The sequence below is a fragment of the Westerdykella ornata genome, assembly GCF_010094085.1.
Source record: "Westerdykella ornata strain CBS 379.55 unplaced genomic scaffold EI97scaffold_6, whole genome shotgun sequence".
In the NCBI taxonomy this organism is placed as follows: domain Eukaryota; kingdom Fungi; phylum Ascomycota; class Dothideomycetes; order Pleosporales; family Sporormiaceae; genus Westerdykella; species Westerdykella ornata.
The window spans coordinates 70,349-85,233 of NW_022986856.1; the positions used below are offsets into that span (position 1 = coordinate 70,349).

Sequence of the window (14,885 nt, forward strand, 5' to 3'; positions counted from 1 at the left end):
ACGCTAGATAATACAGATATCCGAAGCCCCCCGACTCCAGTCATGACCACTCCGTCCAGGCAGGCGGAGTGAAGATACATTCTCATGTTTGCATTCCTGGCCGTGACTATTTTCCATCGACTACCCTACTTGGTCGAAGGGTTGGGGCTGACGGTCTTGTCCGGGAACTTGCGGAAGATATCGGCGATGTGGTCGATAGGAGCCGTGAGCAGGCCCATGACCGTCTCGAACGGAGGATGCTCGCCAGCACTGGGGTGGCTGCGAGACGGCACAAAGGCCTTGGTCCTGCCAAACTTGGTCGCGAGAGACTCGGAGACGCCCGTGTGCTGGTGCTCGGTAGAGAGTACCTTCTCGAGTTGGGGAATATCCTCTTCTTCCTCCTCCTTGATGTGCTGCTTCAGATTTGCCCACAGCGACTTGAGGGTCGGGATGTAGGCCGGGTCCTTGACCTTGAGGCCTTGGAACTTCTTGAGCTGCTCCTTGACCTGCGCGGGGTTAGTCATTGCGTCATTGGGATTGGGCGGTGCGGATTGGCTGAGAGCGATACCTCGTGATGTTCCTTGCGGTCCTTCTCGGCGATGTCATGGCCCTTTGAGCCCAGATACTGCTCGAAAGCGGGGTAGATGATGAGCTCCTCAGCTACCGAGTGACGGGCGAGCTCCCAGGTAAACTGGTTGCCGTAACGCTCCTGATGATCGGGGTCGGTGGAGTTGACGACCTCATTGTAGTGGGCTTCGAGCTCGCGGTGGTCCTTGACGAGAGCGTCGGTGACGGTACTGCGCTTGGCGGTTGCCATTGTGCGTCGCAGGTATTGGAAGGTGATTGCCTGTTGAGGGAGGAATTGGGATTTGGGTGCGCAGGTGTTGACACGAGAAGCAAGGCGGAAGGCAGAAGTATATAAGGGACGGAGGCTCATGGTGAGTGTAGGAACGCGTGGCTGGGGGAGGTCAAAGGACAAGATAAGTCATATGGTGGGAATCGAGCCAAACAGCTTCCCAATTAAAGGCACCAGCATGAGGAGCTACGCAGAAATGACGCAGTGGTGAATAAGGCGCCCTTGATTGGAGCAGCGGAGGCATACCAAGACGGTCACACAGTCTCGTTTGGGAATAACAACAGCTGGTTATGCCTGCAATTCGACCAGCGCCGCATTCCATCATGTTTCGCTGACAACGTCGTGCGGTTCATTGGTGGTGTTGGTACATCATCTTTGACGTCACCGTGATCCTCGACTTTTGGAAGCGGCCTGGATGTACTGCCTCTTGTCAAGCCCGACTGAACACGACCGTGCGCGTAGGGGTTATTGACCTTCTAATTGGCCCTTTCTGCGCCTCCCTCCAGGTATAACCAGCCTTAAAACACCGTGTTCTAGTGGCGTAAACTAGACTGTGGCTAATTGAAATGGTTGAATTAGGTGATCTAACTCAGAGCAGCAGTACAAGCGGGTGTTCAGTCGGATGTGAGAGGGGGCAGTACGCCACGCGAGTACTCCCGCTTACCCACAAAGCTTGGCCCGTGCTTAAAACGTGGATGTGGAATTGCGGCTTATTTATTGGTCAGTGTCAGAAACGTCAGAGTACCGTCACACTTCAACACCAAGCCAAGCAAAAGCCTGCTACTCCTCTCCTTTCTTACTCCTCTCCTTTCTGAGCCAAGGACCCTAATGGAGTGTCTTGGGATGTCGCAGCCGGGCTACATGGTTGTCTACCAGACTTTACTGGCAGAAGAACAAGATGGAGAACAACATCTCACGACTAAGCAAGCTGTGCTAGAATCACCGTGTTATACCCCTTTGGGACAATATAGCAAAAAGCTAGTTGCAATTGGGCATACATCTTCTTAGGATGTCTCTCAGTCAAATGGTAATCTGCACTCAAGTAGTCAACAAAACACTGTACATGTACGCATTTGCAAGTGAGTATTACCTTGGTACTGCCCGAAATCAGCCATATGATTTTTACTGGGACCGTCCTCGACCCAGTCAGCTACACTGTATACAAAATTACGTGCAAAACGCCGCTAACCAAAGGCCAGCCCCCTTATCAGTAGTCAGTGTCCAGCGGAAAGGTATGGTCCCGGATATATTCCAAGGCGCCGCAGATGTCTCGATAGTTTTCGGCGTTGAGGAGATCGTACGTAGTTGCAGCAGTTGCTCCACCTGTGTTGCTTGCGACCGTGGGTTTCCCACCGCCCATCCGCATATTGAGGCCGACAAGCGAATCCGCCGATGACTTCACAAAAAGTCGAAACGTTGTTCCCTCTGCCGCAATGCAGAAGAAATTCGCACCTTTCTGCGTCTTGTACGCATTGGTGGCGTATTTCTGAAGTTGGCCGACAACAGCATCCACGGTGGCTCGCCCTGCTCCTTCTCTCTTTCCCTCGTAACTCAAAGCTATGGAGAGTGGCTTTACAGGGTCCCTTGGAGAATTGATCTGGATGATGTCCAAGTCTCCGCGGAGACGACTATCAGCGTCATCCAACGTGCTTTCCGGACACACGATGAATTTGTCGCCTTCAAAGTAGAAATTGAAGAAGACGTTCCAGACGCCATTGACGTGACTCTCGTTCGCCCAGAAAGTAGAGTCCAGGCTTTTGAGAATGTCCAATGTCAGAGGTGGGCCGGGCATGTTGATGAAGGATCGGGTTCAAAACAGCTTTCGAAGGATAGGAGCGGAAAGTGAAATCGATGATCTCGGACAACAAAAGCAATGATGGAGGAGGGAACTGGATCGCTGCTGTGATTATCTCGAGGGCAGTTTCTATCCCTTTTATGCCGTTCTCCCCTGCTAAACCAACGGGAAATACTGCATGTGATAAGGATCTAGGCTCAATCATACGACTTCGGAAGTGGGGCTGATAGATGAAATCCCTAAGATTAGGGGTGAAGGATTAGCGTACCCATTGTTTCTTCAGCCTCGACCATTCAATGGTTACATAGACTAGGTAGGGCTGTAACATGTATCAGGTACCCTAGGTACTGTGATTCAAATAGATGTCAGACAAGCGGGGACATCGCATGTTCTTGCGGAAAGCGGATATTTCCCTTCACCTCACAGCACTACCGTAGGTTACATAGCGGGGTGACGTGATATATGCCGTTCTTATTTGTTGGCGATTTTGGTTCTGGTGCGCGAAGTTGTTATCAGTCAGCCTGGTCGTCCTACAAGCACTAACTTTTGAGGTCATGAGAGGTGCAGCTAGAATGTGCATAGACCTCTGTATGGCCGTATGTACTGTAGTATGGTGGGGTATTGTTGGTGTCAGCGATGGAAGTCTCCATGTCGTGTCCATCTTAGGCGATAATCATCTCAAGCGAACCTCCAACTCGTCACGCGAAGCAGTATGACAGAAGAGATTAGGTCATTGCTTGTCACGCTGTTGTTACTATAAATTACCTACTTTTGACCACTGTACTGTTTGAACAAAGCATCATCGATCTCCATCATCCGTCACGTCCTAATTCTGGTGATACACTCAGCCTACGATGATTTCCCCCGCCGAACTCGCGGATCCACGGAATCCTCATACGTCCGACCCAACCGTGCCGACATGTCCTCCACTGTCTTGGCTAGGATGGGGCTTGGACGTGACATCGATCACGCCATGCGACATCTCTTCAGTAAGCACATTTCGGACTAGAACCACTGGTTTCAGACATAAGAGTTCACGATGGATTTTGACCATGGGCCTATAGGTTACTGCCAATCTTCTGAAGGCCTCGCGATTCCTCGACATAAAGACGACAACCCAGCAGCAATCATTCAATTCGGGTGTGACATGGGCTATTCCCACCAATGTCGATGCAACTGATGACGTCTCCGAGGGTGAAGGTGAGCAGATTTGCTATGATTCTACATCTTCCTGTTCACCTTTGCTACCAGCGTCTCTCAATCTCTTCGATAGTGGCACCCAAGCTGCCAGTTCAATCACTGCAGATGCAAGCCTTTCTGCGAAGTATATGGCAGTCACCGTAGGGGTGTCGGCGAACTATTCCATCAGCAAGATGTTCCAGGGCTTCTATTCTTATGCGCTGTTTAGCTACAATCAGAACCTCATCCAGGCTTCAATCGACAGCTGGGCGGACAACATCCATGAAGATAATCTGAAGAAGCGCTTGAGTACCCTGCCAACATGGGATCCCACTAACGATGACACCGTTGGGAGATACAAGCGTTTCTTTCGTAGTTTCGGTACACACATCATCACGGGCACCTCCTACGGGGGTCGCTTTCAATTGGTACGTGACCGCAACCCGCTGTGGATTCAAACAGCTAATCACGCTTGTTCCGTACATAGACGGCCTGGGCCTCGAACACAAAGTCCGACGTAAAGGAGAATTTCGGAGCCAACATTGCAGCCCAATACAACGGCCTCACCAACAGTGGAGACTTCAACGCGTCCGTCAAAACCTCCAGCGAGTATTCCGATTTCAGCGGTTCGAGTCAGAAAATCGTCTCTTGCAAAGGCGGCGATTCGACGCTCGCAGGGACGATTGCATCCAGTCCGGAGAACAAAGACATCTATTCCTCCTTCCAGCAGTGGGTCAAATCGTCCTTGGGAGCTCCTGCGATTATGGCGATGCAAACCGTGGCTATCTGGGACATGATGTCCGCCGCGATCGACGACACAATTGTCAACCGAGCTGGCGAAATGGAGAATGCCTTCAAGTATATCGTTTCGCACCCGGCCGAGCACGTTTCCAAATGCCGATTCGTAATCAATTCGGATTGGGGAGAGTTCGGCCTCTTGACGCCTGCGGCTGTCATCAAACCGGATCCTTCCAATCCAGCGCCATCGGGTTTCCTGATCAGCACGACCAAGGTCTCATGGGGCCGAGAGCGCAGCTTCCAATTTAGCCGTGACGTTACTGTCGAGTAAGTTACTACGAAGGAACATAGTCTGTTTCAGTGAGTTGACGGTGGCTTTAGCTTCGAAATTCACAACGATGGCTCCCCAGTCGATATTATGCTGTCGCACGGGAGCGATGGTTCAACGCCGGGGAACGGTGAATGCGCAGTCACCATCTATCAGGCAAGTCCAGGCATCAAAACCCCAGAAAAGACTACTGATGATTTCTTAGACGACATTTGAGAATGCCGGTGTCAAAGATAATAACTGGAACTCCCAGTGGTTCTACAAATGTGACGTCAACCCCAACGAAGTCTGAAAGAGGGGTGTATCGTATTTGAATGTGGTCGCGCGTGGCGCTCAGTCTCAATGTTTTCGATAGCCACGCTCTCTAGGGTGTCCCTCAAATTGCACGAGATGGGCTTGGCTGAATAGTAGCATTCACAAAAGCGCTGGATTTGCTTCTTTACTGGTGTGCCGTTGCATAAGATTTCTCTTACGACCATAGGATGTCTGCGATTTCGGCATCGGATGACAGTAAGGGGAAGGGCATTGGGTAATGGTTCACTTGAACAAGGCGCGGTTTGCGCAAACTCCCAGTCGATTATGGCACGGAGCAAGGAAGTTGTAATCTTCGTCAACAAGAATATTCTGGGTCCCCAAGTCCATATGGTTGAGCTGAAACAGCGTGCTCTCGTCCTTGAATAACTCGGTCAGGGAAACGATGTCGCGGAAGATGGAGGTGCCCAAAAGTGTGAAGCGATCGTATTCCGGATCCTCCAAGGCCGCCTTGCGAGCAAGAGTGTATCTTGACTGTCCGACGGCCGTGAAGTACTCGTGAGTACTGTTAAAAGGGCCTGGTCTTGGAAAACCCTCTGCTACTGCTGCGCCTAATGGACCGATGGTTGGCTCAGCACCATTGAAGTGGGAGATCGATTCAATCTTTGGAAAGCTGAACGTTGCCAATTCGGTTTGAATGGAAGTCCACTGCGCTATGATATACTCCTGTGTGTGCAGCGGAAGATCGCAGATATCGAACTGCACATCTTGCAGTGTGTTACCGTAGAAACCCTCAATCAACATATAGCATGCGCCAACAGCTTTAGCTTGTTGCGAGCCCGGAGGCGCGTAGGCGTAAAGCCTCGGTGATGGCACTTTAGGAGCATTAGCCTGAAGGAATGACATGGTGGCCACCTCGCACTGTATGGCGTACGACTCGGAGCTCTCTGTAATTGTCCCATTGCTGCTAGGATGCCTCGGGAGTCGTACGCGCCCGATAACCAAGCTCTGGTCCTCCAGGACGAACTCGAAGCAACACCAGAACTGCCCAGCAGAGAAGGGCTCGCTCATGTGAGCCTTCTTTTGCGTAACTTCTTCGACGTGATTACAAAGGGCCTGTTTGTCAATGCTTTCCATAAACTGTTCCAGTCGCTGTTTCATTCCATTATAATCCCATCCCTCATACGATTTCCAACGCGCGCTTGGAGGCCTTTTAGCAGACCCTGCCATTTTTGAGAGTCGGACTGTAGTAAGTACAGGCCGCGGGACTGAGAACCATGAAGAGCTGAGGGTGTCGTGCCACCCTCGCTTCAATTCAAGTCGCACCTATGATTGGCCAGTGGGTGGCTTCAACGTTACACAAGCACTTTATATACAAAAGTGCTACCAAAACAAGCACATACGACCATAGCACACGGAAAATTGGGCCTCTCGTCCGATCGACCATACACAAGCCGTGTAGCGCCCGTTGAGTAGTAGCGTGGGTGACCAGCTGCGAATAGCGTGGTGTTGTATGTTTTTGCCCCCGTTTCCCCTGTTTTTTACTTAGTGCAGAGAGGAAGAACCTCAACGTAGGATATCACAGGTTGTATGCGTGTTAGGTCCTATACATAGTAATCTAGGAAAAGCAAGGGTCCAAGGTGGCTGGCACGCAATTCTACAATCAGGATCGAATTTTTGTAGATTTAAGATGGTCGTAACCTTGAAAGAGAGTTAATCTACCGCATGACCCAACCCCGGAGGACCATTAGGCAGAGGTATTCTTACGGGAAGAGGTGTTGCAACGAGGCGTATCATACAAATTCGGGTAATCCCCAGTGTTCACTGCAGCTGAGCCAAAGGCAATCCCGAACGTAGCGCTAACAGCACCGGAACCTGACTTTTCCATCACCATTACCTTGCTTTGGTAGACGAGCCACGGACCTTCTACCACCCGCCTTCTCTTGCACCTACTCCGGTTCCCAAGAACGACCAGCCCTCGGGCTGCAGGTTGAACGGCCACGGCCAGTCCTCCAGCAGCTCGGGCGGGAGCTGGAACTCGCCCAGCCATCCTGGATCAAACGGTCCTTCAGCCTCTGCACCTGCATCTTCCGCCTCCGCTACTTGCGCGCCGCCTTCATCGTCGCCAACTCCAGCTGTATGCATGCCCACATCCTCGTTCGGGGCCGGGTGCTGCTGAGGAACCGGCATCCCTTGATCTTGATTTAGCTGCGGCTGCGCATAAGACCTCTCCCCGGGCCGGCGCTGAACACGCATATACTCCTCCATTCGCTCCACCTGCGCGCGGAGGCCTTTGCTAATGTCCGCCGCGCGGGACAAGCCGCTTTCGAGACTCTCGAGCAAATCCGCGATGGAAAGCAAGATGCCCTTAACCTTCAGGTACCCTTCCTCGGAGAGTGGGCCCTCCATGACGGAGCCGAGGATCATGCCGATGCCCGCGAGGTGGTAGAAGAGGGGCGTGCTGATGCCGCAAAGGTAGGCTGTGGGTATGGTCTGGAAGACGGCGAGGTGCTCAGCGGCGATGTGGCATTTAAGCAGCACGTCCGACTGAGAGCGGTGGTCATCATCGGTGCAGAGGAAGAGCATGCGCAGCAGCAGCAGCGTCGCCTGGATATTTGCGGCCTGGAATCCGAAGATGTCACAGCCGCGGTCGCCTGTGGGCGGCGCAAACATTTTGAAATCTGGGGGCAGGGCGTCGTAGTGCGCGGTGATGGACGCGAGCACAGCGGCCGATGGCTTAGAGGCGGGCATGCCGAAGACGGCGGCGACGTCGATGCGGTCATCGATGCGGGCGTAGCGCGCGCGCACCCGACTAGAAGCGTGCTCGAGGGTCAGATACAGGTCTGTAGTGAAATTCCAGCCACGCAGCCACGAGGTGGTGGGTAGTGGGGAGGGTAAAGTGGCGAGAGGCGTAATGAGCTCGTCCTCAACCTCAGTCGGGTAGTGGACACGGGCGTTGGCTCCATAGGCGTGGACACTGCGGTTCCACACAATGGAGGTATAGACATCGAGGGTGTAGGTCGACCAATACTACCATAGAATTGAGCAGAAGTTTTAGCTTGCAGAAGCGAGGAGACATACCAAGCGCCGCCTTTCCTCAACCTCAATGTTGGTTATGTTCTTTGGCCAATACGCCTCGTCATGGAACCTATGAATTCCGACCAGAGTAAAGTAATGACCTAAGTATAGCTGCATAGCCTCAATATCCCCATACTGGATACTAGTAATGGACAGCAGTGCACACGCCCTCATATGGTCAAAATCCCGAGCTTCTACAAGATTCTTGGGTAGCGTATCTTTTGCTGCTGTATAGAATGTCTCTGACGGAATACTGACCATAGACGTGTCCTTGATCGAGCCATATAGCGCGCCATCCCTTTCTCGAGCTGATGCCAGAGCGCATGCTGCCATCAGCGAGGCGAAACAGCCCCGGTTCCGCAGGTACTCTTGGTCGTGTACCTTCTGGAGCAACGTTGGTTGATGGAAGAGAGGGAATCTTAAGGGTCTGAGTCAGCACAGCTCAAACGAAGGGTAAACGGACCAACATTCGAAACGGAGAACAGGCATTCCCACCCCTTCCTAACATCAAGAAAGAGCAGAACCCCTCCCACAAAACAGAAAGAACCTTTCCCACTCACATCGGATAAACAACCTGCAAATACACATCAACCAGATGCTCAATTGCCCCCGCACTCGCAGCCGCAAACGCCCTCCACGCCGCCTCTGGCCATTCCTCACCCGGCTCCTCCAGCTCCGTCATCTGCGTTCTCGAAGCCATGGACCCCCTACTGGGCCTCACTGACGACGGGCTCACGCTCACCGCGTCCTCACCCGTTATAGGCGCCGCATCCGCGACCTGGGCTACAGGTTGCAGCCGCCCGGACCCCAGCTGCTGATCATAGTTCTGATTCTGGTGTTGATGCTGAGGCCGCTGTTGCTGTTGATGCTGGATTCCGAGGCTAACGGCTGCAGAAGGCCCAGGCCCTCCTGACGGAGTGTAGTTAGACCTGGCGCGCCCTCGCTTCAGCGGGCGTTTATAGGTGCAGGGCACGTCGAAGTCATAGCAGTTCTGGCATCTGTGGGGGTCCGTGGCGTGAGGGTGGCATCTGATGCTGCGCCTGTGGCAGAAGTCGCCTTGGAAGCCGGCCTGTTAGCGGAGGTTTGAGGGCAAGGGCGGCAGAGCGAAGGGAGCATGTAATTTGAGAGGAAGGTTTATGTGTGATGGAGGAGGGGAAGGAGCTTGGGGATACAGGCGAAGGGGATAACGTGATGGCCGGGGTTAGCCATGAATGAGCACGGTTGACGCCGCTCTTCCCCCGATACCAGTATCACCGGTTGTAATAACGGATTGCGGGATGGGTAGAGGGGGCAGATGACAACCCTCCATTCCTTCTCTTGCGCATAGGCGTTTAAACATCCATTCGCATAGCAGAGACAGTGAAATAAGATGCGCCAGAGCTTGAGGGGGAGATAAGAATTGCGCAGGGTAATGGTGGCTAACACATACAAGCTCTACTTGCTCGTAGGAGTTTCTTTGGCCGCTGCTTATCCGCCAGCATGGAAAGCAAACGTTGCTCTCAGCCCTGTTTCGGCCTTCAGCTTAGAGATGTCGAACGGATGGTGTGAAGTGGCAACTGTATCGATTGAGGTGAGTTAACCGAGTTAATGAGCATAGAGGCGATTAGTTAGGCACAAAATTAATAGATTAGGAATTGAAAGGGCCATGCATGACAATGGAGATCTTGGACGTTGTATTAAAGTTAGATGCCCGCTCTTGGCTAGAGTGCACAAGGGCGCGATTCCTTGGCGCACTTGCCGAAAGAAGGTAGACTGGCTCTAGCGAAATAGGGTATAGTCGATCTCTATAGGAAAAACGAATTTCCAACCTGTACGCGGTGTTAGCTCTAGGCCTTAATAACAGGTGATAGCTCGCTAAGAGGTCGTCTTTTCCTATAGCAGATAACGACGCTCTAACACATTCACTTCATGTGTCTTTGAACCACAGTACTACTACTCGTTCTACGTATACTCTGGGAACGAGTAGGTGCTAAAGGGGGTTTTTGGAATGGACAAAGCACCATGTAGGTGATATTTCAGCTATCAGGTCTAAGGATACATAACCCGTGGTGTGAAATATCTATTCATCTTATCTGCCTGTCAACTAAATAGGATATCAGGTAACGAAACGCAAAGAACGAAGCGGAGGTAAATGAAAGAAAATTAGTATAAAGACAAGCCCCGGCAATGATATGCATGATACACCTCTTCGAACAAAACAGCAAACAGATCCAGCTGCCCGCCTCAAAACCCTTGGGAAGGTGACCATGGATCGCAACGTACATGTCCCTATCCATATGCGTGCATATATAGAGGGCTACTTAGACAGACTCGATCTGAACAGGCTTATCTTTGTCGACATCAGACGAGTTCTCGACGTCAGAGGTGCACCTCCTGTCCAGCAGCTCGCCCTGGCGGCGGTACGCCTGCTCCATGTGCCGGTTGAAGGGGCTATTCGTGGAGAAAAGGGCCTCGATGGACTCGAGGGAGCGGCCGGCCGTCTCAGGGTAGAAGAAGTACACGACGGGGATCCAGATCAGGTTGAGGCTGGCGAAGAGAAAGTACGTGCGGCTCTCGAGCTTGCCGAACATAACCGGGTTGACGAGGACGGTCATGCCGACGCCGATGGCCCAGCCCGTGATACCGAAGCCGTTGCCCTGCGCGCGCATGTCGGAGCTCCAGATCTCTGTCGGGATCAGGAACGCGATGGTACCCCAGGTCGACGCGTAGATGATGTTAAACATGAACAGCATGGCGACGGCGGCAGGTGCGAACTTAGCCGCATTCTGAAGCTGGGATCGGGACGCCTCGTATAGGGAGCCGGCGATCAGGTTGACGGCAAAGAGTCCCAAAGAGCCCACCATCAGACAGCTGCGGCGACCGAAGCGGTCGACAATATGAGCAGAGATGATTGTACCGACGATGCCAATGGTGTTTAGACCTCCGGCCAAGCCGTTCTGGGTAAGGGTGGAGTAACCGGCCGCCCGCAGAAGGACGGGAGAGTATGCGGTGACGGCGGTAATACCAGTCCAAGAAGCCATGATTTGGAGGAACAAGCAGAGCCAGGCACGGCGACCCAAGTGAGCGCCGGGCTTGCTACCCTTACCAATGAGGATCTTAGCAAACTCGATGGGTGAACTAGGCTTGCTCTCTTTGGCCACGGCAACAATCTCGAGGAATTCGTGTTCAATTTCAGGGGTATAGCCGCCGCGGATATGAGTAAGGACCTCACGGGCATCGTCAAAGCGTCCAACGGAGGCAAGGTAACGCGGGGAGTCCGGCAGTGTCTTTACACCCGTAAGCAGGATGAGGGCGGGGATACATTGGAAACCGAGAAGGAATCGCCAGCGGATGTCGGAGTAGCCGTTGTTGATAAAAGAAAGGCCGAATGAGAGCCAGTAGGCGACGGAGATGCCTAAGTAGTTGGCGATGAAGACGTATCCAAGGAAACCGCCACGGTGGGAAGCCGAAGAAGTCTCAGAAACAAGCACTGGAGTGATACCGGTAAGAGCACCAGTTCCAAGACCAGTGACAGCACGAGCAGCGAGGATGAAGTTCGAGGATTGCGTAGCAGCTTGAAGAGCACCGCCGATGAGAGCGAATACTGCACCGATCCAAAGACTGAGAATGTTAGTTATGAATTAGTGTAACGAAGGAATTGCTCGAAGGCTACTGACCCATTGATGCGACCAATGCGGTCAGCTAACCAACCACCAGCAAAGCAGCCGACGATACAGCCAAGGTAGTAGATGGAGACGATGCCACCTTCGTGAAAGGTGTCGGTGATGTGGCCATCCGAGGCACCAATGCCTACTTCCTGGACGTAGCGGGGCGAGCTGTTAACGCCGCCCATAACACCCTGGTCATAGCCTTCGAAGAAGATGGAGATCAAGGAGAAAGCCTGGATAGCGATGTTCAGCTGTGAAGCTGACAGCTTCGTCCATAAAGTCGTGTAACCCATGATGAAGACTGGAAATTGCGGTGTTCCAAAGCCAACTATCGGACTCCTGTCCTTAAGCTTGCTGCAGATGTCGAGAGCTTGCAAAGAGATGGAAGAGGAGAAGCTGAGATGCAGTTGTCCCTTAGCTGGGGATCAATGGAGAATATATATGTATCGCATCTGGAGCCAAGGCTTATAGAAGATGTGCCGGAGAATGCCACAGTAAATCCGGGGATAGTCGACTACAAGCCCTATAGACTGCCCAGGCCAGGAAATGTAAGGACTACATACAACTAGTCCGCACTTCCGGGGATAGTCCCCTCCCGAGGTGGGCCACTCCGCAATTAGCGTTGCCGTGCGGATAGAAGGAAATCTGACAAATAATGCAGGAGAGACACAATTGATAGCAATAGTGGCGAATCTGGGGAAAATGCGGAGGAAGATGCGGAGGTGATCAACAAAATCTGGAGCGCGTTGCACTTTTTGCGGCCGCGTTACAGCTTAACATCTTCCCTGGGGCCCTTAACCGTTTACCAGCCCGCGTAGGCGCTTAGCCGACTGACTCAGCTGGCAACATTGAACTACAGAGTCCCTTTGCCACCATCCTCAAGCCCTATTTTTTCCGCTCAACAACGGGAGGGCTACTCTCTAGATGATTTGATTGGATCTCAACTCAGTTACTGCCGGTCTGCTGTCTATTCCCGGGGCCTTGAATAACCCTTGGGAAGCTAAGACAGCTGCACCGTTTACCCCGAATTTCGGGGGTGGCGGAAGATACTCACCTACCGGTACTCCTAAGGGTGGAGGACATGCGTGCCTAGAGATTTACAGTCCATTCCGCCGTAACTATGGGGTAAGCGCATCCAAGATATAAGATGCCACAGATGGCCGTTCGCTCCCTTTTCACTTTCTCTCAATTTCCACGCTGTCTTCTTCGTTCTCCTTCTCCTCTTGCTTTCAGATACCCCTTTCGTCCTCTAACGGCTTTCCCCCTTCACAACTTCCACCGAAATGATTGCTCAAGAGATAAACCCCCTTGACTTTACTGTCTTGGGCTTGAACTCCGGTACTTCTATGGTAAGTTCCACCAAGAATTGGTGAAACTCCGCTCTCGACGAGTATTCCTTAAACTATTCGAATGTCCCAGCACTCGGCCATACCTTGACCTTACGGTCTGAATACGTGCTGACTCCATCAGGATGGCATTGACTGCACTCTGTGCCGCTTCCGCCAGGAGACCCCCGAGTCACCGATGCACTTCGAGCTCCTGAAATATGATGAGATCCCCCTTCCTCAATCCATCAAGAAGCGCGTTATGGACATAATCTTGCACGACCGCACGTCCGCTTCCGGGCTATCTGAGGTGAACGTTATTCTCGGAGAAACCTTCGCCGACGCCGTCGACCAGTTCTGCAAGAAGCACGACGTGGACATGTCGTCCATCGATGCCATCGGTTCACACGGCCAGACTATCTGGCTGCTGTCAATGCCCGAGCCCGGCCAGGTCAAATCAGCTCTTACAATGGCCGAGGGCTGCTTTATTGCTTCTCGCACCGGCATCACCACTGTGACCGACTTCCGCATCTCGGACCAAGCGGCCGGTCGTCAGGGCGCTCCGTTGATCGCCTTCTTCGACGCACTTCTTCTCCATCATCCTACTAAGCTGCGCGCCTGCCAGAACATCGGCGGCATAGCGAACGTTTGCTTTATTCCTCCCGACAACAAGGGTGGCGTATCCGAGGCGTACGACTTCGATACAGGCCCAGGCAACGTCTTCATCGACGCCGTCGTGCGCCACTACAGCAAGGGCGAGCGGGAGTACGACGTGGATGGCGAGATGGGTGCCCGCGGTACCGTCAATCAGGCCCTCGTCGACGAGTTCTTGCAGCACAAGTACTTCGGCCTCGACCCGCCCAAGACGACGGGCCGCGAGGTCTTCCGCGACACGCTGGTCTTCGAGCTGATCGAGAAGGCCGAGAAGCTGGGCATGTCCCCCGACGACGTCGTCGCCACCGTTACCCGCATCACCGCGCAGGCCATTGTGGACCATTACCGGCGTTACGCCCCGGCCGGCATGGAGCTCGAAGAGCTCTTCATGTGCGGCGGCGGCGCCTACAACCCGAACATCACCCGTTTCATCCAGCAGGCGTACCCCAATACCAAAATCATGATGCTGGATGCGGCCGGTGTACCCGCAGGCGCAAAGGAGAGCATCACCTTTGCCTGGCAGGCTATGGAGGCCATCGTCGGCCGCTCCATCCCGGTCCCCACGCGTGTTGAGACTCGCCGCGAGTACGTCTTGGGCAAGGTGTCACCGGGTACAAACTACCGCAACGTGATGGGGCGGGGGATGGCTTTTGGCGCTGGCCGTGACCGTCTAGCGCCTGTTAGAGAGATGGTCAACTACGTCGATGGCAAGATATTTGACAACAACTGGTAAGAGCGGACGACTTGCACGGTAAATACTCACGCACAACGTCGAGGTCACGTTGGCGTACCGGTTGCTTACATTGGAGACATGAGGAAAACATGTTTGGCGTAGTCAAGGCGGGTAGTCTACGTTCTTGATTGTAAATGATATTTTTTTTAGGCAAGGCGGCTTCAAAGGGGCTACACTACAGTATTTGCGAATCTTCAGGCAAGTGATTGCGTGAGAGAATTAGAGCTATTGGTTGGGAAAAGCATTAAGACTGCCTATTCTGTAAGGACTGATGTCACTACGCAAGCAAAAGAGGTCGTGTTAGAGTCATGTGGTCGAAAG

The 14,885-nt window shown here is 52.9% G+C and overlaps 7 protein-coding genes across 7 annotated transcripts; 2 read left to right on the forward strand and 5 right to left on the reverse strand.

Moving 5' to 3' along the window:
- Window positions 1-125: 125 nt before the first annotated feature.
- EI97DRAFT_374302 (uncharacterized protein) lies at window positions 126-796 on the reverse strand (the record flags this gene model as incomplete). Its single annotated transcript, XM_033795445.1, has 2 exons — window positions 126-485; window positions 548-796. The coding sequence occupies 2 exons, from the start codon at window positions 794-796 to the stop codon at window positions 126-128; spliced, it is 609 nt and encodes a 202-aa protein (XP_033655261.1).
- A 1,101-nt stretch (window positions 797-1,897) lies between these two features.
- Window positions 1,898-2,778, reverse strand: EI97DRAFT_431811 (uncharacterized protein). Its single transcript, XM_033798021.1, has 2 exons — window positions 2,035-2,778; window positions 1,898-1,914 (listed from the first exon to the last, which is right to left on the reverse strand). The coding sequence occupies exon 1, from the start codon at window positions 2,625-2,627 to the stop codon at window positions 2,043-2,045; it is 585 nt and encodes a 194-aa protein (XP_033655262.1). The 5' UTR covers window positions 2,628-2,778; the 3' UTR covers window positions 1,898-1,914; window positions 2,035-2,042.
- Window positions 2,779-3,349: 571 nt separating this feature from the next.
- On the forward strand, window positions 3,350-5,304 carry EI97DRAFT_415284 (uncharacterized protein). Its single transcript, XM_033796854.1, has 6 exons — window positions 3,350-3,619; window positions 3,695-3,830; window positions 3,882-4,241; window positions 4,358-4,874; window positions 4,929-5,031; window positions 5,081-5,304. The coding sequence occupies exons 1-6, from the start codon at window positions 3,485-3,487 to the stop codon at window positions 5,165-5,167; spliced, it is 1,338 nt and encodes a 445-aa protein (XP_033655263.1). The 5' UTR covers window positions 3,350-3,484; the 3' UTR covers window positions 5,168-5,304.
- On the reverse strand, window positions 5,275-6,364 carry EI97DRAFT_499987 (uncharacterized protein). Its single transcript, XM_033802635.1, has one exon. It carries the CDS (start codon window positions 6,355-6,357, stop codon window positions 5,413-5,415), a length of 945 nt encoding a protein of 314 aa, XP_033655264.1. The 5' UTR covers window positions 6,358-6,364; the 3' UTR covers window positions 5,275-5,412.
- Window positions 6,365-6,791: 427 nt separating this feature from the next.
- Window positions 6,792-9,064, reverse strand: EI97DRAFT_271660 (uncharacterized protein). Its single transcript, XM_033794284.1, has 3 exons — window positions 8,673-9,064; window positions 8,209-8,623; window positions 6,792-8,157 (listed from the first exon to the last, which is right to left on the reverse strand). The coding sequence occupies exons 1-3, from the start codon at window positions 8,711-8,713 to the stop codon at window positions 7,054-7,056; spliced, it is 1,560 nt and encodes a 519-aa protein (XP_033655265.1). The 5' UTR covers window positions 8,714-9,064; the 3' UTR covers window positions 6,792-7,053.
- A 1,157-nt stretch (window positions 9,065-10,221) lies between these two features.
- EI97DRAFT_431814 (plastidic glucose transporter 4) lies at window positions 10,222-12,585 on the reverse strand. Its single transcript, XM_033798022.1, has 2 exons — window positions 11,862-12,585; window positions 10,222-11,805 (listed from the first exon to the last, which is right to left on the reverse strand). The coding sequence occupies exons 1-2, from the start codon at window positions 12,143-12,145 to the stop codon at window positions 10,506-10,508; spliced, it is 1,584 nt and encodes a 527-aa protein (XP_033655266.1). The 5' UTR covers window positions 12,146-12,585; the 3' UTR covers window positions 10,222-10,505.
- A 265-nt stretch (window positions 12,586-12,850) lies between these two features.
- On the forward strand, window positions 12,851-14,763 carry EI97DRAFT_431816 (UPF0075-domain-containing protein). The gene is made up of 2 exons (XM_033798023.1): window positions 12,851-13,201; window positions 13,323-14,763. Exons 1-2 carry the CDS (start codon window positions 13,136-13,138, stop codon window positions 14,562-14,564), a joined length of 1,308 nt encoding a protein of 435 aa, XP_033655267.1. The 5' UTR covers window positions 12,851-13,135; the 3' UTR covers window positions 14,565-14,763.
- The last annotated feature ends 122 nt before the right edge of the window (window positions 14,764-14,885 follow it).

Bases quoted from the DNA above. Each gene is read 5' to 3' on its own strand.
- EI97DRAFT_499987 (XM_033802635.1), bottom strand. From the start codon at position 6,357: ATGGCAGGGTCTGCTAAAAGGCCTCCAAGCGCGCGTTGGAAATCGTAT.
- EI97DRAFT_415284 (XM_033796854.1), top strand. From the start codon at position 3,485: ATGATTTCCCCCGCCGAACTCGCGGATCCACGGAATCCTCATACGTCC. The intron at 3,620-3,694 runs GTAAGCACATTT...ATGGGCCTATAG, and splicing joins CGCCATGCGACATCTCTTCA to GTTACTGCCAATCTTCTGAA. The intron at 3,831-3,881 runs GTGAGCAGATTT...CTTTGCTACCAG, and splicing joins TGACGTCTCCGAGGGTGAAG to CGTCTCTCAATCTCTTCGAT.
- EI97DRAFT_271660 (XM_033794284.1), bottom strand. From the start codon at position 8,713: ATGTTAGGAAGGGGTGGGAATGCCTGTTCTCCGTTTCGAAT. The intron at 8,624-8,672 runs GTTGGTCCGTTT...CAGACCCTTAAG, and splicing joins GCCTGTTCTCCGTTTCGAAT to ATTCCCTCTCTTCCATCAAC. The intron at 8,158-8,208 runs GTATGTCTCCTC...ATTCTATGGTAG, and splicing joins TTGAGGAAAGGCGGCGCTTG to TATTGGTCGACCTACACCCT.
- EI97DRAFT_431811 (XM_033798021.1), bottom strand. From the start codon at position 2,627: ATGCCCGGCCCACCTCTGACATTGGACATTCTCAAAAGCCTGGACTCT.
- EI97DRAFT_431814 (XM_033798022.1), bottom strand. From the start codon at position 12,145: ATGGGTTACACGACTTTATGGACGAAGCTGTCAGCTTCACAGCTGAAC. The intron at 11,806-11,861 runs GTCAGTAGCCTT...TAACATTCTCAG, and splicing joins CGCATTGGTCGCATCAATGG to TCTTTGGATCGGTGCAGTAT.
- EI97DRAFT_431816 (XM_033798023.1), top strand. From the start codon at position 13,136: ATGATTGCTCAAGAGATAAACCCCCTTGACTTTACTGTCTTGGGCTTG. The intron at 13,202-13,322 runs GTAAGTTCCACC...TGACTCCATCAG, and splicing joins TGAACTCCGGTACTTCTATG to GATGGCATTGACTGCACTCT.